General features: G+C 38.3%; 1 protein-coding gene across 1 annotated transcript; it reads left to right on the forward strand.

The window, feature by feature from the left end:
• The first annotated feature begins 2,953 nt into the window (after nucleotides 1-2,953).
• On the forward strand, nucleotides 2,954-10,714 carry LOC141004879 (aquaporin-4-like). The gene is made up of 4 exons (XM_073476570.1): nucleotides 2,954-3,337; nucleotides 6,399-6,563; nucleotides 7,959-8,039; nucleotides 10,466-10,714. Exons 1-4 carry the CDS (start codon nucleotides 2,954-2,956, stop codon nucleotides 10,712-10,714), a joined length of 879 nt encoding a protein of 292 aa, XP_073332671.1.
• The last annotated feature ends 10,380 nt before the right edge of the window (nucleotides 10,715-21,094 follow it).

Here is a 21,094-nt window from a genome sequence, read left to right on the forward strand (position 1 = left end):
TCTGCTCCCTCTGTTCTTACTAACTATGAGTGCTACTGCTGCTGCCAACAACTCCTTAGGCCTAAAAATAAAACTTTGGAACAGTAAAAATAAATATGATGAGGAAAAAATCGTGGTTTTTAACATAAGGAGCTGCAGTTCACCACAGGGATCCGCAAAAGGAACAGACTTACTTTTGGCTTTGTCTTTTCCCATGTTGCTGTCATACATTCTGTGGAGAATGAAGGTGAATCTATAGTTAGATATCTGTAATGTTTGACCATGGTTGCTTTAGATTTAAGCACAAACAAAATGTGTCAGTGATATGAAATGCTTCATTTTGATTGAGGCGTACAGTAAGTAACAGTTAGTGTGGATTATATCATAACACCCATGATTATTTGGATATTTATCGACTTTATGGTTACATGGCCTTTTGGATGTGGCCTGAACTCATAACAAAGACTTAGGTTACCTGACCTCTTGTACTGTTGTTACTGCTGCTACATCTGCTGTTATTTCTATTCTTGCTACTTACTCTTCTGCTATTAGTGCTTGTTGTGCTACCATGACAACCATGTTATAATCACCAATTATATTATATTATTTAATTGAATTTTATACAGAGCATAAGTATGTATGTGTTCATATATTTATGAAATAAACATAGAACAAATGTGAACAAAATGCAAATGCAGCAAAGGTTCAGGAATGAACTAAACATACTGTAGTTTAAAGAAGCAGCGTGTTTGTGTTCCCATGCATTCACTACAAAAGTGAGTAGTGGACCACAAGATCATTGTAAGAAATTCTTGGACCAGTGATGGTATGACTGTTTCCAGTTGAATCAAAGGACAGACACACCACCATAATCTACATTTAAATGAGTCAGATAGGAGCAAGTGTGTCACAGACAAAAACATCATTTTGGTTCTTATTTAAAGCCTCCATGTTAGGCAGTCTAATGTGTCACTTTAAGGTTCATGTTGTTTCTGTTTATTTGCTTGTGTGGTGCATACAGTATTAATATTAATAACGTAATTACTAATCACTAATGAATAGAGAATTGGACAAATCAGGGGAAAATTTTTCCCTGGGTCACCAGCTATGGTTTAATTACATAAGTGAACAATGAAGACTTTTACTCACTGGTTGTTTACATGAAAACTGATTGCACTTAATTTTACATCTGGGTGTAAAATGTACACCACTGGCTGTAAATTTCATAAAAAATGATCCTAAACTGTCCAAACTGTATTCACAATTTAATAAATAGACAAAGGGGCACTTTTTTCAGACTCTTACTTTAGTGTATTATATATAACTCATGAACTGCAATATAAAATATTGATAGTTAAGATTACTGGTGTTGTCGATGGTCACTCTCTAACCAAACAAGACAAGCAGTATTCAGCTTCTTTTTTCCCTTCTTTTTTTTAAATTACTGCAATAATTCAGATGTATGTACGCTTTCTGTCTTCATGAGAATTATGAAATGACAGTGTAGTTTACTGATAACCACCACTGGCTGAATGTCTCCAGAAACATAGGTTGGTTACATGTTTTGTAGTATGTGTAAAAAGAGTACTGTTAGTAACATGAAGTCCCAGCAGGAGGAGAATACCCTCTCTACAGCAGCTCAGGTACCAGCTACAGCCATTTAGTACTTTTGGCAGCGACGGTTAAAGCGACGGCTGCGGTGTATGTGAAAAACAATGTTCCACCTGAAACATGCACGATTCTATCACGACACTTCCGACGTTGTAGCCCAACTCTCTACTATGGGACAACGACTGATTTGCCATACCCATCAAATAAGCATTACAAGGTAGTTAGTAGCCGAAGTAGCCGTTGTAAAAGTTAAATGTTGCTCAGTGATACCACTACTATGGCAACCCACTGGAATGTTTGGCGGATGTTGTAGGGGCCCCTCTAACATCCCTGTTGTTGCTGTGCAACTACAGGTGTTTTTTAAAACAGACTTTGGATTTTTAAGAAAACTTTAAACATATCCTCATCCATGGGCATTTCTGTCACATCAGACAGATTATTATCAGCAATGGTGGTTGTTTTATAATGAAGACAACAACTCCCATGATTCCATGCTACTTCCTTTTTTCTTTTGACTGATAGGCCTCCAATGGCCGAAAAGACATACTGAGTGTTTAACAGTTGTTGACAGTCAACATTGTTTTTTTACTATGATATTTCATATTTCCTTTCCTGGCAGTGTTAATGAGCCATAGTGTTTGCCAAATGTTTCTTGAACAATAACTCAATTTGTGCTTAAAGTCACTAAATTTAAGCTGTTGCTTATATGGAATAATGACATATCACAATAGAAGAATCTGGGAGTCATACGTCATCCTCCAAGAGGAGTTATAAAAGCAGCGAGGCTCCGAAACAGGGCACTGCGCAGTGTGTGAGTTGTTGAGCATGAGAAGGAGAGATACTCCAGGCATTGCTTTCAGAGCAGACTGGTGTTAACAACCAGAGCAGAGGGAGAAGTTTAGCAGAGAAGTTGTCTAGTGGCAGTAAATGTACAGTACAGGTTACAGTTTGACCATGAATAAACTCTGCAACTCCTCGATACACAGGGAGAACTTTTGTTTGAGTGACAGCTATCAATATCCCTGCTAATATTCATGCTATTGCTAATCCATGCCAGTTATGTTTATCTTGCAAGAGGCGCTGTTGGCGATGTTTCCTTCTGAAGAGCATTTACAGACAATGTATTTGGTTGTTAAATACGAAGGACTTGTTGCCAATAAGGCACAGCCCTTACAGCTAACTCTGGTCCCAGTCCCACATTTCTCCTATTTCAAACTTTCGGTGTTATTGCTTTGTTTTTCCCATTTTTCCTTTCTTATTGATTTATGACTTCTCTGTCATCACTTCCAGGAGTTGTTGCTTCCCCTGCCGTACACCACGCTGTCAGTTCTGGCCTCCATCTTGTTGCTCCCAAGAAAAAGCCATGACGGCCTTCAGGGGTATCTGGACTCAAGAGTTCTGGCGCTGTGTGGGTGGTGAGTTCTTCGCAATGCTGCTCTTCGTCCTGCTCAGCCTCGGTTCGACCATCAACTGGGAGGCTGTTAAGGAGGATCCCCGCCCCCCTGATCTGGTGCTCATCTCACTCTGCTTTGGCCTGAGTCTCGCCACCATGGTGCAGTGCTTCGGGCACATCAGTGGTGCTCATATCAACCCGGCAGTCACAGTGGCCATGGTGGTGACCAAGAAGCTCAGTCTGGCTAAAGCGCTCTTCTACCTGCTGGCCCAGTGTGTAGGAGCCATAGTGGGGGCTGCCATTCTGTTCGGGGTCACCCCAGCCTCTGTTCGGGGTGGCATGGGGGTCACCACGGTTAGTCTATTTTTTAAAAAGCGATGACTAACTGTCACTGCTTTTTTCCCTGTAGCGCTGTTACCTAATTCATTCCTCTCTGATATCTGGTATTTCCTATCCTACTTATTATTCTTTCTCAAAAGGTAATTGGACTGAGCCTGTCTGATTTTCTAAAATTAACATATAATTACTTTTATTATTCCAAAAGTGTAAGCTATTGATGCAATTACTCTCTAGGAAACGCTTGTAATGAATTTGGTTTTCAATCAAATATCAACAGATAATCCTGGAAGCATTTGGCACTGAATATACTCTCTGTAGGTAAAGCCTTTCCCAAAATGGCTTGCAGGTCACTGTTGCAAAGAGAACTTCATAGCTTTCCATTTTCCTCAAAGTCACAGCTACCATCAACAACAGGAAAAAAACAACGGTTCATTCATCCATTTATTCTATAAAGATGGGAAAACAGTTTAAATAGTACCATGCTGCCAACCTAACTGGATCACAAGTTAGCCTACAGTTAACTGGGAGATTTCATGCACAGTGGCAAACAAAATAGCATAGGAAAAGCAAGGTTTATAGGGAACGAATCTAAATACAGGTGGTGTCATTTTTCTATAGCTATTACATTGTGCCATCAACATTTACTTGACAATGCTTCACGAAAGCAAAAACTTGACTATTGCCTGTTTAAACTAGAAAATGCTGGAAAGAGCCTGATAACATGACTACAGCAATAAAAGATGAAAAGTCAAGTCAAGTCAGTCATATCCCTAATCACAATGCCTCAGTGGGCTTCACAACCTGTACAGTTTATGGCACCCTCTGATCTTTAGATTCCCGGTTAGATTCAAGAAAAAATGCCAAAAAAATGAAAAAGGTGTCATAGTAACTGATATTTAATGTAATGAATACAGGATAGTTATGTATATGATTATGATCCTTATTCCTGTCTACACCTCCATAGAGTCCAGCTTAACTCTTCCTCCAAACACAGAACTGGCCTTCCTAACTAAAATGCTGCAGTTGTTGGTATCTCTGTGCTCCATGCAGGAGGGCCTTGATGTCCCTGGTAATCCAGGGCTCAATGTTGGGGGAAACAGGTTAAAGTCAAGGCTCAATAAATATGTCCACATACAGTAGAAGTTGATGCATCCTGTGATGTAGCTATGAGCCCTGCAATGAACTCACAATATGGGGTGTTGTGTCTCTGGTTAGTTGTGACTGAGTGGATGACATCACATGCTTTGCATCAGCTCCAAGTCTCCAAACACAGGGATGTCCCTGTGTAGTCTCAGTGAAATACATTACACTGCACTCCAGATATTCCCTCTGGCCCTGATAATCCACCATTACCTCGTCCATGTCATTACCCAGAGATATCACATTCTACATGATGATGAAGGGGGAATATGGCTTACAGTATATCTCCTCTTCTTTGCCCGTCAGTTAACCCCTCGCTCTGCAGTCACAGTAGTTCCTGCTGATTTCACCCAGGATCTTTAACTTCTCCTTGGTTCTGTTAACCAGTCTAGCTAGGAGTTGCTACCAGGTGTAACAGACAAAAAATCTAACTGTCCCAAAGAAGAGGGGCGCAAAAAGAACTCACCTAGAACCAAAATAAAATAAAACATTAAACAAATAAAAAGTTGGTACATGCACAGCTCGAGGCTACGCTGGAAATGATATGCAATGTATATTAAAAAAACAAAAAAACCCACTCACCCCTGTGGGCAGTCTTGTGTTCTTCCTCCCTCATCCAAGCTCAGGTCCTCTACCAGAGGCCTGGGAGCTTGAGGGTTCTGTGCAGTATCTAAGCTGTTCCTAGGACTGCACTCTTCCGGACAGAAGAGTTCTTTGTTCTTTCGGATGTTGCCGTTGCTCGGGATTGCTACATCTATTACCACTGCCTTCTTCTGATGTTTGTCCACCAAAACTTTGTCTCGTTGGTTAGCCATCAACAGTTTGTCGGTCTGTATCTGGAAGTTGCAGCCTCTATCTCCTCCTTTGGCCAGCTTGTTATGCCAGAGATGTATCTGACGGCTGGCAGGCAGTAGGTATTGATTGCTTGGACCTTGTTCTTACCATTCAGCTGACTTTTCAGGATTTGCCTTTCTCTAGGTATTTGACTGTGGCTGCTTTGCTGTAGTCCCCATGGTTTCCATTTGCTTGTGGAAACCCAAAGTTCTTGCTTGTCCATATCTACTATATTGCTTTCTGGTAGTTCAACCCCTTCAGTTCGGCTCATCTTCCCTCTCTTCGATACCATCCAACTACACTTATCTAGTCCGAGTGACATTCTGATGTCGTTGCTGTAGATCCTGGTGATGTGAATCAGTGAGTCGATGTCTCGCTCACTCCTGGCATACAGCTTGATGTCATCTATGTAGAGGAGGTGGCTGATGATTGCCCTGCTCCAAAACCGGTATCTGTAGCCACTTTGTGATGATCTGGCTGAGGGGGTTCAGGCGTATGCAGAAAAGCAGTGGGGACAGCATCTCCATGGTATATGGCCTCTAGATTTGTCGTCCACAGTCCCATTGAGTTCTTGATTAAGGCTCTTAGTGTCCTGCTGATGTTATACAGTTCCAATACACACACACACACACACACACACACACACAAACACACTAAACTACTTAAAATCTATAGATCGAAATAACTTAAGAGTTATTTTTGAATTACTCTTCTACCAATAATAATATTGATAATAAGTGTACATAAAAAATTCTTATGATGTACATGCTATGTCTTATTTTATGATTATTACAACATCAATTTTCGTACAAATTTAAGTAAAAGTATCCCTTCGAGTTAGTTAGGTGTTAGGTGACCTTTCAGTTCGTTGGTTTGATTTTGTTCTTAGGATAGAGAGAGAGAGAGAGCACATTTTGCATTCACACCTGGCTGAAATCCAATCACACAGACTGTCTCTAGGGTGAAGTGTATAGATTGCAGTGCAGTCAGATTGCTATAAGTCCTGCATGTATTGTATTCAGATAATATCTTAATACACTGTGTTAAAGGCTATTAATATCTGATGATGTATTTCTATGCTGCCATTGTGTTTCCAACACAGGTTAATACGAGCATCTCTGTGGGAAATGGCTTGGTTGTAGAACTCTTCATCACCTTCCAACTGGTCTTCACTGTGTTTGCTACCTGTGACCACAAACGTAATGACTTGAAGGGTTCCTCTGCTTTGGCTATTGGCGTGTCTGTATGTGTTGGTCATCTTTTTGCTGTAAGTACACAACACTTGTCACTGTTACAACAGCTGTTGTAAATACATACATATAAATAGATAATAACTGATAGACAAAGGGGACACAAATGGCTCAAAATGCTGCGGTCATATAGGTGTTAGACTTGTGATGTCATCTCTTGCCATGTACATTTTGAATATTTGATTTTCTCAATGATGCCATTTTTGTAAATAATTTGAGAAATTTATACTGAAATACTTGAAAAACAGGAACATCTCTACAATACAATGCAGTCCAGTCCTGCAATAAATATCACCTTATTTATTTAGTCTCATACGCTGACTTCTTTCCTCACTCTCTGACGCTCTCCTGGAAGTTATATTGTACAAAGAACTGATACACACTGTTGCCTTAATTATAATTTGGATTTCTCTGAGTTTGAACATGGTTGGAAACATTTAGAATAATGTAAGTACACAACTCAACTAAAGGTCTCGTCATGTTTAACAATTAAATATGGAAATGTTAAATATTATATCTTACCACAGGAGTCTGTTGATTTTTTTCTTTTCCACAAGCATGTTCTTTTCCTTAACCAAGTAGGCCAGTTCTTCCATTCACCAAGAACAAAGTAGTTATTTGAACCCAAACCACCATTTTCTCTAACCGCAAAAAAGTTGTTTTGCGCCATAGAGGTAAGATATCAGACATCAAACACTAAAATGCACATTTTTGGAACAGTGATGTGCATTTTCTTTTTAAATAAATGTTGTATTTTATTGAACTTTATTGAAACAAAAAGAGCAAGTATACAGAAACTAAAATAAAATCAGCTATAGATGCGAGTGTATCGTTACACATGGACAAGTAGCTCAGTTTGGCTTTCTGTTTGGAAAGTTTGATTTATGAAAATAACATTTTGTTAGAATAACAGTAAATTAATTAGATAAAACCAAAAGAAAGTCATATTCAGATTCCAAACAAAACATGTTTACAAAGTAATATAAATTGAGGGTAGATACAATCAGCAACAATTGACAATTTACAAGGGCTATACTAAAATACATTAATGTGTATTTACAGGCCTTGGGGAGTTCTACTGCATATGTGAAAAAAGTGGTATAAAGCCATTTGTGGTTTAAGAGGAGCTGCATGAATGAGATAAATTACCTCCAGTGATGTCATGTAGTGGCTAAGTTGCATTGTGGGTAATTTAGGTGCCAGATTTTGAAAAGCAGTCCCCTTGTCTATCATTGCATTTGTACAACACTATTGGACTTGTTATGGAAAAAACAAATTAAAAAAACAAATGATCAAAATTGACAGTAGAACCACTAAATTCTACTATTCATTGAATGTCTCAGTGTCTTTCTTTTTCCATGCTTCTTGTGATCATGACAGCCGTATAATGTTGGTTGTGATTGTTCCCTCAGATTCCTTACACTGGAGCCAGTATGAACCCTGCCCGATCCTTTGGCCCAGCTGTGGTCACATGGCGCTGGGAAAACCACTGGGTAACTAAGCTTTTATTATATTTCATTATCAACCACAGGATATATATGTGCAGGATATACTTCACACAATGCTGTTCTTACAGCTAATTCTCCGGAGGATTATTTGATGGTAAATTGTCACTGGATGTTAAGTTTCTATAACATGCAGTTTCTGCACAGTTGTTCAATATCAGCTGTTTGTCTGGTCTCAGCGGTCCTTCTCTTCAGTTAAACAGTGTTTCCCCATAACAAAGCAGATTCAAATTCATTGCAGGCACGGCACCAGGATTTCAGTTTTGGGTAGGCCATGTTAATTTTGGCTGGGCCTCATAATTACATAGCTATGTTAATAATGTTTGCCTTCTTTTGTCAGTTTCCAGTCTCGCTAAAACAGAGATGATATCATGCTGTGGAGGCAACAAGGGCCTCTGGTTGATTATGACACTTTATAACTCTTGATTAAAACATGTTCAACGCCGAGATAAGTTATTATTTCCCCTGTGACGGTTTATACAAATATTTACATAAATAGCTTTAATGCCAGTTCCACTTAGTGTTGCATCGTGGTTAAACTACAGCAATCAAAATGAGTAATACAATCACTGAGTAAACCTGGCACAAAAGCCTTTCCAGCAGGTTGGAATGTTTCATTTTAGTTATTGTCAACAAAATCCTTTCATGTTTTGCCATTTATTACAAAGGTACAAGAAACCAGCAATAAATACAAATTCTATAGTGCAAAAACAAAATATCAGTACAATAATGGATGTTATAACTGCCACTCTTTTTTAGAGGAAGGAATTTTCCTTGGTGTTTAGTACATGAAAAATTAAGCTTAATTACTGCAATAGTCAAAAACATACACAACACAACAATATAGAATACAAAAATTACAATAGAAATATATGGAAATATTAATATAATATAATAATATTGTTATATAATAATGAACTGTGACTTCTGTGTACTGTTATACACCTAATATATGATTATATATATGAGGGATGTCAGTATAACAGGTTCATTTTGATTAATAAATTATAGGAAAAATAATGTGAATAAAATGAAGCAGATTCATCACACTCTTAACCAGTAGCTTTGTAAACATGATTGAGGCCGATGACCAAAGCCCCACCCCAGCCAGAGCTTCTAACTGTTAACATTCTTTCTCAAACAAAGAATGGGATGTGGTTTTAATTGTTGAATCAGCGACATACCTATGTAGCCTTTTCATAGGTGCTTGCCCTATGCAATAGGGCAGCCTGACATACACCTCCCCAGAAGCATGGAAGCCACGCATTTTCTGGCTTCTCCTCCGGTGCTTACCGGCAGTGCTAATAACAGGGATTGACCTGTAGTTTCCCCAGTAAATACACCACATGCTTCCACTGTTGCAGTCCCTCCTGACCGGCCAGCTGTTGCTCTTCTTGGATTATACACCTCCTCCAAAGCCTCTCTTTACTGCCAGAGTGAGAGAGTGGACAGGCTGGATGTCTGAAGGGCAGGCTGCTCCTCAACGAACAGCCGGGTGGAGAGAGCTGGCTTGCTGAAACCAAGTTGCTCAAGCTGGATTTGCATGGAGCCGCAGGACTCCCTGCAGACACTCTGCCTGTCTGCTCTCTCTAGCCCACAGCTGTGAGCTGAAGGAGTCAATGTATTTTAAGGGGAAAGTACTGTACAGTTGGCAATCTGCTCACCATGGTCAGCAATGCAGACATGCCAGCACACATGTATACATGCTCACTACAACGTAGGCCCCTTGCTTAGGTTACAGCTACATGCAACCATGAGCTTTTATTATCACACCAGAAACCAAGCTTAGTGGATGACTTTAAAGTACTGTAGTCCATTCCATTTTAGACAGCTTACCTTTTGTAAGTTTAAGTACAAAATTAAGTTATTTGTCCATAACTGTACAACATTCTCAGGAAATGTAAAAATGAATTTAAAAAATCATAGTGTAGTGGTACTTCAAAAAACGCCCAGATGGAACTGTTGACAGGAGCACCTGTTCAATTTATGCAGCAAGAAACTTCAAGCTTAAAATATTATAATATTGGTTTAGAATGTCCATTTATTTATTGACTCACTCATCTACCAAAACCCATTTGCATTGAAATATTTTTAAATGCTTACGGCAAACATTAGCATATGTGATTAATTTTGATTAATTAATCACAAAGCTTGTAATTAATTAGATTTTTTTTTTTTAAATCACTTGACAACCCTGATATTTATATAATCAAGTTAATGATTGTAATAAAGACATATTTTCACTGTCAACCGCTCTTGTTAAAAAGTCCAAAGTCCAAGTTTTGATATGTGCAGCATGATGTTAAATGTTCTGTGTGTGTGTGTGTGTGTGTGTGCGCGCGCATGTGTGTGTGTGTGTGTGTGTGTGTGTGTGTGTGTGTGTGTGTGTGTGTGTGTGTGTGTGTGTGTGTTAGGTGTACTGGGTGGGTCCATCTCTGGGTGGGGCTCTGGCTGCAGCCTTGTACGAATACCTGTTCTGTCCGGACCCAGAGCTGAAGAAACGTTACTCTGATGCCTTCATCAAGACGGCCTTCACTGCTACCAAGCACCGGCAGGACTCAGTCACAGCCCAGGAGCCTCTCTTCACTGTCATGGATGTGGAGAGAGCTGAGAGGAAGGAAAGAGAGAGGGAGATATCAGAGGAAGTGTTGTCCTCTGTATGACTAGAAGGAAACACAGCAGTGATGTCCAGACTGCTGACCCACTCTGATGGACACTGACCTAAGATTGGAACCTTCCGTTGGTGCCAAACAGTCAGATTGTGTTTGTCCATATTAACTGAAGAGCTGCTGGACTTTTTGCCAGTAAAATGGAAGAAAAAGATGAGAAAAAATAAGTGACATTGCTAGAACTGTGTGTTTGTGCTCATGCAGTTTGTATTTTTGTTGTTCCAACTTAGAGGACAGACTGGAAATATACAGCATACAAATTGCTTGGGCTGCACCTACACAGTATATTTATTATTGTCCATAGGACCTTTCCTGTGATGGAAACTCCCTCTATGATTGAATGTCACAGACTAAAAGAGACTGCAGGGAGGAGAGACATTGAAACACATCCCCCATCCTCAGTCATGGACAGAAAAGAATATACTGACAAATAAAAAGATGTAGTGTAAAGTTACTTTAGAGCTCCACAACACGTAACAAAAGAGGAGCAATTTTACAGCTTACTTTTTACATAATTTTACCTTTCTATTTCCTTCAGTGGCCTCCTGCTTGAATATGTATTCGTCCTGACTTTTAATGGCTCGCAGCTGGGAAAGTACAGTGTGCTATGAACTAAGCCAACAATACATTCAATACAATTCATTATGTACATTAAGTTTTCATAACTAATAAACATAATTTTTCCTGACATATAGCCACTTTTGCAGTTTTCATAACTCCAGTAGGCACTGACACCCCCGATCTTTTAGTTGTACTGACAACATCAGCTAGCACTAATATTTCCTGACATATAGCCATTATTACGTCTTCCCTTCAGCCAGTATGGAAGAGTACAGTTGTTGTTTTTTCCATTGCTTTTCAGATATGTATGTATGTACATATGTATGTACATATGTACGTATGTATGTATGTATGTATGTATGTTGTAAACTTTAAAACTAGCTTAAAACTCTAAACTTAAATTTGAGGAGGTTTAACTTTTAACATGGCTGTCTTTTTTTTAAATGAACTGAGCAGGGGAGTGAAAGAGATGCAGCTGTTTCACTCACCTGCTAGTCTGGCCAACCTTAGTCCAGTGCAGCTGGGATTTTTATCTCCATTACAACAAGGATATCTGCTTCAAGGTGTGTCTTTAACTAAACAGCACTTATTTAATTTAAAAGCAACAGGCTGCTCTATGGCTGTGACTAGCAGTCAGATAAAGTGCTGTAAACGCTCTTTCTCCCTGCTGCATTATCCAAGAATCTGCCATAACAAAGCTCCACAAATTTGGTAAAATGCACGTTTAATTACCTATAAATTCTTCACAATAAAAGTCACATGTCATGTTGTCATTTAAAAGCTTTTAAGCCATGAAGCAACAAAATCAGGAAATGTTGGGTTTTCACCACTAGTAAATTAACATGACTCTTAAAACAATTATGTAACTAACAGTTAAGCTATTTTTTAGCTAACTAGCTATTAAGAAATACATTTTCCCCCTGCATTATACTTTGTTATTATTTATGTATTTATTTTAATTTGGGAAGCATCTAGACATTGATTCAACTCTTTGGTTAACTTTGGTTTAGGCTACATAAATAAACTTTGCTTTACTAGGCAGAGATGAATTTTGAATAGTGCAACAGAGCTCTGCTTAATTTTTAAGAGCTAATCTAATCTGGTGCAACCCAGCCTTAGATTCTTACAACTACTGAAACTAAAGTTTGGTGTCTAAGGTGGGGATGAAATCAATTTGTCTTTAAAGCTTTGTTCATCTGAGCTGTATGTTTTCTCAGTGCTATAAGCCCAGTGTTAATTCTAGCATGCTAACATGCTAATATTTAGCATTTCACTTTTGGGCTGCAGTTTTTGGTATGTTAGCATGAAATGTTATAAGTACAGTGCCGATGAGGCAGGCTCAAGTCAGTCATCAGTTTTTAAGGTATTGTGTTGTAAGATGTCCGGTGCAAAAGGTTCATATTGTCACATATAGGCCTAAACCACTATTGACTACTCCTGTCAGTTACAAATCTTTGAAATCCATTGTATCTGTAAATAAACAAAATCATTTAATCATATACATCGAGCCACTCAACATGCAGGTTGTTGTGGCTTTTTTTTTTACATTAAAATAAGATGACATACAAAGCTACAGTAAATAATATCAGACTGAAAGAATGAGACATTTTATAATTACATAAAGATCAAGTCGAAATTCCACAAAAAGAATTCATAAATGAATATTCTCATGAGTTATTGCTGAGTAAATATGGATAAAAACCTTTACTATATACTCTTCAAGTTAGAAAGTGCTTCAATAGAACAAAATAATTAACACAATGGTAACAGCAAAAGCAGTAAAGTAATATTTGAAAAAATGTAACAAATTTAAAAGATCATCTAAATACGGTGGGCAACAAGTATATAATGACTGAAAGGATATAGCCAGGTTTCCCACAATGCAGTTGTCCCGCAACAGTTGTACGCATCCCCTGCTGGAGCCCCGTGGTACCTACTACTCTTGGTGCTATGATGGCACTTTGAACAGAAAACAGAAAACAGAAAAGTACTGTACTCTGTGCTGCAACTGACAGTATCTATTATAAACCATAAACTATGATGTAACATGAAAAGGCTCATGTATCAGAATGAGGCTAGTAAATGGGACTGCTGATAATACACAGTCCATCTCTAGCACTGATGGCAGATTAGTGCCAATTATAATACATTCCTCGCCAAAAGAAAGACAGGGCAGTAATATTACATAAGCTGCTAACACAATGTATCTAGTGTTTAGTTGGCACGGAGAAATTAAAACTCCCCTAGAAGAAAACATGAATGCTTTTGGTCCTATTTAGAACATGGGGGAGTAAATGAATATTACAGAAACAAACAAAAAAAAATAGCCTATCAAAATAAAGTGAAATATTTTTTCACTCTTTTTCACACATAAAAAACAAATTATCCTTAAAAAAATCACTCAGCCTCCACACATGAAAAAGAAAATCCTGCTGAAATAAAATCAAACATGGAAATGTTTTTATTCCTCTGGATTTTCTTTTCCACATGTTTTCACAGATGGAAAGGAATTAAGTAATTATGTGTAATAATGTTTGTAACTATTGCAATGTGAGCAATTTTTCCCCACCAGTTCTCAAGTTATAAACACAGGAGAGAAATAATTTAGATGAGATTTTTTAATTCTTCTCTTGCCCCTCTGGGCTTTGTGTGCCACAGGTGTGGTGTATCGGTGAAGGGTTGAGTGAAGCTGATGTTGGCAATGTCATCATGTTGCCACACCTGAAGTGACACCTAAGAAGGCTGTATTTATCCAGAGAGAGGACAAAAAAGAGATTGACTGTATGTTCTGCACCCTGTGTGTAATATGTTGCTTTCATAGGCTACATAAAAATGTCAACAGTTGATTTCGATAAAGATTATGTTCCAATTATTCAGCAGTGAATTTAACACCATATCAGTCGTGCACAGGCTTTATGCTTTTCATATAGTGTAAAGCAGCTGTAGAAAGCAGATAATATATGATTCAGATTCTATTTACTGATTTCCCTGCTTTAATCACATGAAATGTTACTTTCTGCGCCAATTTTTATTGGAGACTCTCCCCATGAGGGGCTGGCTGCTGCACTGGAGCGCTGGCAGTTCAGATTTGGGACAGGGGAGTTGTCATGTTAAAATGTATAGAATAATTTAGAGTAACAACAGACTCAGTTTGTTATTAATACACTGAACAAAAATATAAACGCAACACTTTTGTTTTTGCTCCCATTTTTCATGAGCTGAAGTCAAAGATCTAAAACATTTTCTATATACACTAAAGAACCATTTCTGTCAAATATTGTTCACAAATGTGTCTAAATCTGTGTTAGTGAGCACTTCTCCTTTGCCGAGATAATCCATCCCACCTCACAGGTGTGGCATATCAAGATGCTGATTAGACAGCATGAATATTGCACAGGTGTGCCTTAGGCTGGCCACAATAAAAGGCCACTCTGAATATATCTGGGAAACAGACAGATACCAAAAACAACGTATGTAACGTCCTCTGATGATTATAAACGTTAACTACTCCTTATATGTTTAGTAAACAGGTAGGCACCAAACCCACGTATGTATTCTTCTAATGTTTTTATGAGTGTTTACAGCTGCCAATGTATGTAATGCTGTTACTGTGATGATAAATGACAGTTTATATATATTATATATATATATTATATAATATTGAATCTGTGTCTATAATAACCACATCCTGACATGTAAATGTGACATCTGTGGGAATAAAAAGCACTGACGTTTACTTTTAACTGATTTTGATGAATCGTTTTTATGGCAAATTGAAGAACATATATACATACTTGTATCTATACAGCTGTATGTACAAGGAAGCACATTGAAGAACATATATACATACTTATATCTATACAGCTGTATATACAAGGAAGCACACTGAAGAACATATATACATACTTATATCTATACAGCTGTATATACAAGGAAGCACATTGAAGAACATATGTATATATGTCTATGGCTGTAAACACTCGTGTAGAAGGGCACTTTATAAAGTTCACTCCATTGACTTGTATCAATTCACGGGGCAGATCTGCCACATCCAATATGGCAGACGCACTGCCGTATCGCAGCAACAGGCCAACCCGCTCAGTGAGGCGTCTATGTATATATGTCTATGCTTGGCAGCGCCTCTGCTCACACAGCTGAGCCACATTTTCCCTGATTGAGGTCACAAACCCTCAGTACAGCTTCAACATGGGCATCAGTGAGCCTGGACCTGTACTTGCATTTATCAAAGTTCATAGTCAAGAACAGTTTCTCACACAGATATGTGCCTCCAAAAAGGCACATTACCTGACTCAACACTTTGGACAGCTCTGGGAAGGATAGAGGGAGTCCTCTTGGAAACTGTCGAGTCATGCCTGCTTTCCCTGATGAAAATGTTCAGCTGTGCAATGTCAGTCATCAAGCACCACAGAGTACGCAGTGAAACTTGTTAATCTGCTCTGCCACTGTGTTGTTTAATAAGCTCTTCTGTTCTGAACATAGAATATCAGCAACTTGCAACATGCAATCCTTCAGAAACGGCCCTTCAGTGAAGGCCCTTCCCTCTTTGGCAATTAATTCACTCACCGCATAAGGAGAGTCCTTTGCTTTATGGAAAAGACCTTGTTGAGACAACAGTCCTCTATGTAGCTGTGTGGCTGTTGTTTCCTCTCTTCTCCCTGGTACTTCTCAAATGGCCCGGGAGCCGGGAGTTTGAGAGCCCTGAACTAGTTGGATATGCTTATTGGAAGAATTACTTTATGTGGCACTTCCTTGGGTGATGTATTGTAAACAATGCAATGTGAGTCATAGCTAATGATTTGGTGGAAGTCTGTGCCAAAAAAAGAACCATCTTTAATGTGATGTTGTGATTCAATGGTGCAAATTTAGAAATTCATCGGTGATTTCATGTCTGACTTTAGTCTACAGGGCATTTCATCACTCATGGTTGCGATTAAATAGATAGTGATATGTTTTGGCCAAGAGCACCCAGCCCTAAACAGGTACAAAATACATATCCATGAAGTATGTATCTGCATGTTCACTGATGTGTTTTGATAACAAGTCAAAAGTGAATTTAACTTGTAGAAAAATTTATTATTCCTCCCATAATTATCTACACATTTCTTTAGGACACTTTAAAGTGGCAGTGCAGGCTATAGCCCTTTTCACACAGAGACTCTGCATTATCGCCACAGCGAAGGCTCCCTATTTCCCTGCCTTTGTTTGTTCACACTGAACCATGCAAAGCCAGGGCAAAGCTGCACCAGTGTGTCAATTCATACAGCATGCCGGGTTGCAGAACCAAAAGAGGTGTGATGGTACACATCATGACGTTGACATGTGCAGGTTTTTTCAATGTGATTCCACCTGTTAATCTAAACATGTATCGGCTGACTGTTTATAATCATATGGATGCTGTTATAATGTGTTGTGATTGAGATCCTGACCCATCATGCATCCTGGAAAGTGACAATGTTACGTTTTTGTTAAATTACATAATTACATAATCACCATCAGTAAACAGGACGCTGTCTGGCTCTCACTTGGGGGGAGGGATGCTGTTTTCTGGGGGAAGTTCACTGAAGTCTTAATCGGGAGGGCTGACCATCGCAGTGATTTTTTTCAATACAAGTTACCAGAGACAGTACCTACAACAACACAATATTGGAAGGAGACAAACACATGATGAATTAAGGTTTTTGCTCTGAATCATGTCACATAATCTCCACCATTCAACTGCAGGAGCCGCCTGGCTCTGCTGCTGGGGACAGACGTTGTTTTTCAGGCAGAAATGTGACAAAGAGTCGGTAGGACAGACAGGATAACAGGCAGGAGGACAGACAAGAGGACAAACAGGATGACAGAGGATTTTCACAGGCGCGGATCAGGGGTGTGTCTGTCTGATGGTATTTACAGTCTGACAGCTGAACAGATCATTCACTCATCAATGAAAAGAGAAGTGTCCCACACTTCAACCCACAAAGCAACGTGACAGGACCAAACAAGAGTAATGTGGTAACTGCCTGTCTGTCCTACCGACTCTTCGTCATATCGGTGATGATGACTTTTTATGACACGTTCCGCCTGATCCACGGACTGAGATCCGCACACACACAAAGGGATGTGTGGCAACCTTCCAATGGACTTCTCAATGTCAAGATGCATTCACTTACATAAAACATGCACTCTCAAACCCTCCAGTAGTTACCTTTCCTGATTTTACATTGCCATTCAGCCTCTATACAGACACTTCAGGTTCAGCTGTTGGTGCTCTGCTAGCTCATGAATGTGATTATCATGAAAAAGTGATCGTCTATGCTAGCCATGTTCTCACAAAAGCAGAAAGACAATGGTCAACTTACAGTCTTTGCTAATGTCTGGCCCATAAGACATTTTCGCCACTACCTTTACAAACAGCCCTTTGTCATTGTCACAAACCACAAACCTCTCTTAGTTCTGGGCTCTCAAACTTGATCCTTTTGAGTGGACTGTGATTCACAAGGGCCACCACCACCTAAATGCAGATACAATTTTTATATCGCCTCACCGACACCACACCAACTGAGCAGAGCGCCTCCTATACGGCTCCTGTCAGTCTGCAACCTGTCAACTGACCCTCAAGTCCCTTAGGTCCATCATGCTCTGTTAGTTCTATACATCACCACAGCTCCTGTGATACTGATCCAAAGCCAGTTTCCTCTTTCCAGACCAACTAAAAGCCTCCTGCACTGTAAGAAATGTTCGTAAGATTTACAGTAAAAAACTGTTAAAAACCAACAGTAAAAGACTGTAAAATTGAAAACAGTACATCAGTGTAGTAGATACATGGAATTACCCTAAATTAAAAAATGGTGCTGAACTTTAATTTTTACTGTAACAATATGTAAAAAAAAACACATAATTTTACTGTGGAAAATATAATACTTTGGTAAAATTAACGGGGAAATACTGTAATGTCACAAATATGTAATCACACTAAAATGAATGGTATTATGCTGTTTAAATTACAGATTTTGCTGATGTGTACTTTAAAATTTACGGTATAAAACTGTTTACAATTCACCAAGAACACACCTTAATTCATACGGAAATAAGATGTTAAAAATATGGTAAAAAATGTTTGAAAAAAAGTGTATGGTCAGTATGGACAGTAAAACACCAGAAACCGAAAATAGTATATCACCCTAAGTCAAGAAACGATACAGAACTTTAATTTTTGCTTTCATAATACATGGAAAACACACATTTTTACTGTGAAAATATACATTTTGGTCAAATTACCAGTAATTTGACCAAAATGTATATTTTCACCGTAATAATGTCAAATACTGTAATGTGAGAATTTGCAGATGTGTACTTTTGAGTACTTTTTGAGTTCAGCATTATAATCCTCAAAAAGGGCCTGCTGTGACTGCAGAGTATGTGGAGAATATTGTGTGCTGCTGCTCAGTTGAGAGAGTTGACTGGTGGGAGGAGAGGGAGGAGGGGGCAGTACCTGCTGAACCTGTGAGGCCCGCCAACCAGTGGCGGAGGCAGAGAAGCGCACACACACAAGAGAAAGGGACATGCGCAACGTAACGGTCACGCAATTCACAACGCAACTAAAGAGCACGTAAGTAAAATGATCTATGGAGTTAAAATCATGCCAAAACCTCACAAACACACAAAACATGTTTTACTCACACCCAACGATTCACAAACAAACTCCTTAGCTATCAAACAAATACATCATGCTTCAGAAACAAATACAGCATGTTTTACACATACAAAGAAACATATTTCTTCAAGTACAAAAAAAATCCTTCAAATACAAAAACAGAACAACCTTCAAGTACAAAAAAAATCCTTCAAGTACAAAAAACAATTATACAAGTACGAAAAACTGTCACGTGACTTTTGGCACTAATTTTGCAGATTCACACACAAATGCCAGTAAACTTTCTAAAAATGTCCTGTAATTCGCACTCCACAACAGCAGGTGACGCTGTTGAGTCAATTTAAGGCCACCAGGACAATTTTTCCCCCCCAAATCTTTATTCAAGGCCGCCAACAGGAGCTTCCATGTGTGGATTCAACTTGCCGCCTCTGACTCGGAATCGCATGGACGGATACCAGCTCGGAATGAGAAACACTAGTTTTGGGGATTAAATTTAACACAATGAGCGGCCAACAGGTGAGTTTGTGGTCGTTGCTGGTGAAAAATCAAATGTTAACTAAACTCCAGAAATGTCTTTTGTGGGTACGATGATAATATGTAGCTTGGTACCGCAGGAGCTAACCTAGCTTACACCGATTAGGCTAACTTAACTTTTCATTCTGTTTCTAACTTAACTAAATTAAACTATGGCCACATATAACGTTACACTTGATACGTCTTGGTCTTGATTACTGGAGGATATCTAATCTCACTTCTCTTAAATACATATGGGTTAATTCTTCAGGTAATAACGATGATCGATGTTCTGAAATGTTCTGAAATGTTCTGAAATGTGAGATTTCAGAAAACAAAGACAAAGTTTAAAAAAAGATGAAAATGAATGAAACTGAAGAAAAATTTAATTATTACTGAAAACCAAAATCAGGTTAATGATGGAATTTGGCATTTCTATAATAATCTATGATATCAAATTTCCAACAAATAGAATATGACTATCCTTTTAGAAACAGTCAAAGATAACATAAAAACACTAAACTAGGAAGATAAGAAACTATTAATAGTAACTAGTTGATAGTTAGTAAATGGTAATAATAACAGAAATTGAAATTGCATTTATGATGATGAAAAACAGAAAATCCCCAGGAATCGATGGGTTAACATCAGAATTGTATTAAGGTCTGCTACATAAAAGCTTATATGGAGTGTATAGAAAAAGGATGTTTATCCCTCACAATGAAAACAGGGTTCACAACTAAACCAAATAAGGATTTACTGAAACACGACAACTGGGGATTAGTAACTCGTCTTTATAATGACTACAAATGAATAGCTCTTGTATATGCAAATCGGCTTAACTAAAGTGGATGATGAATTTCAGTCCACTTTTATTAAAGGTAAACATATACACAACAATGTGAGACTAATATTGGATATGCTAGACTCCCAATCTGAAAGTCTCATTCTATTCATTGACTTTTTCAAAGCATTTGATTCTATGGAGCATCATTTTGTGATCCAATTTCTCAAAAAATTTGGATTTGGCAATATATTTTGCAAAGTTATTGAAATGGTTTATAATGATATAAGAAGTTATATTTCTCTCAATCCAGGAATGACCCCTAGAATACAGGTTTCTCGTGGAATTGGACAAGGTTGTCCCATATCACCAAAACTTTTCATTATATGCATGCAGTTGCTGGCTTACCTAATCATAAACCACCCAGAATTTGAAGAAATCAATGTTTTTGATTATGAATTTTATATTAGTCAATTTGTGGATGATGCAGTTTTTCTCTTAAAAGACAAATCAGTAATTGAAAAGGCTTTGAGCATTATCTACATTTTCTCCAGGGTATCTGGTTTAAGTTTAAATTTGAACAAATGTGAACTGCTGCCACTGTATTCTTGCACAGGTGATGAAATAATGTCAATTCCTGTTAAGCAGGAAGTAAAATATTTGGGCATAAACTTAATTAAAGATGTAAAGAAAGGGGAGAAAAACAATTTTTCAGGAAAAAATAGAGACTATGAAAAAAAAACCTAAATCATTGGCTTGTAAGGGACCTTTCCATTTTTGGGCAAAACCTATGGTCCAAAGCTGAGGGTATATCAATATTGGTTTATCCATGTCATTCTTTACATGTTGCCCCTCAAAA

Source organism: Pagrus major, chromosome 11 (assembly GCF_040436345.1).
Source record: "Pagrus major chromosome 11, Pma_NU_1.0".
Lineage (NCBI taxonomy): Eukaryota > Metazoa > Chordata > Actinopteri > Spariformes > Sparidae > Pagrus > Pagrus major.

Coding starts and splice junctions, on each gene's coding strand:
- LOC141004879 (XM_073476570.1), top strand. CDS start 2,954: ATGACGGCCTTCAGGGGTATCTGGACTCAAGAGTTCTGGCGCTGTGTG. Junction 3,338..6,398: donor GTGGCATGGGGGTCACCACG/GTTAGTCTATTT, acceptor TTTCCAACACAG/GTTAATACGAGCATCTCTGT. Junction 8,040..10,465: donor GGCGCTGGGAAAACCACTGG/GTAACTAAGCTT, acceptor TGTGTGTGTTAG/GTGTACTGGGTGGGTCCATC.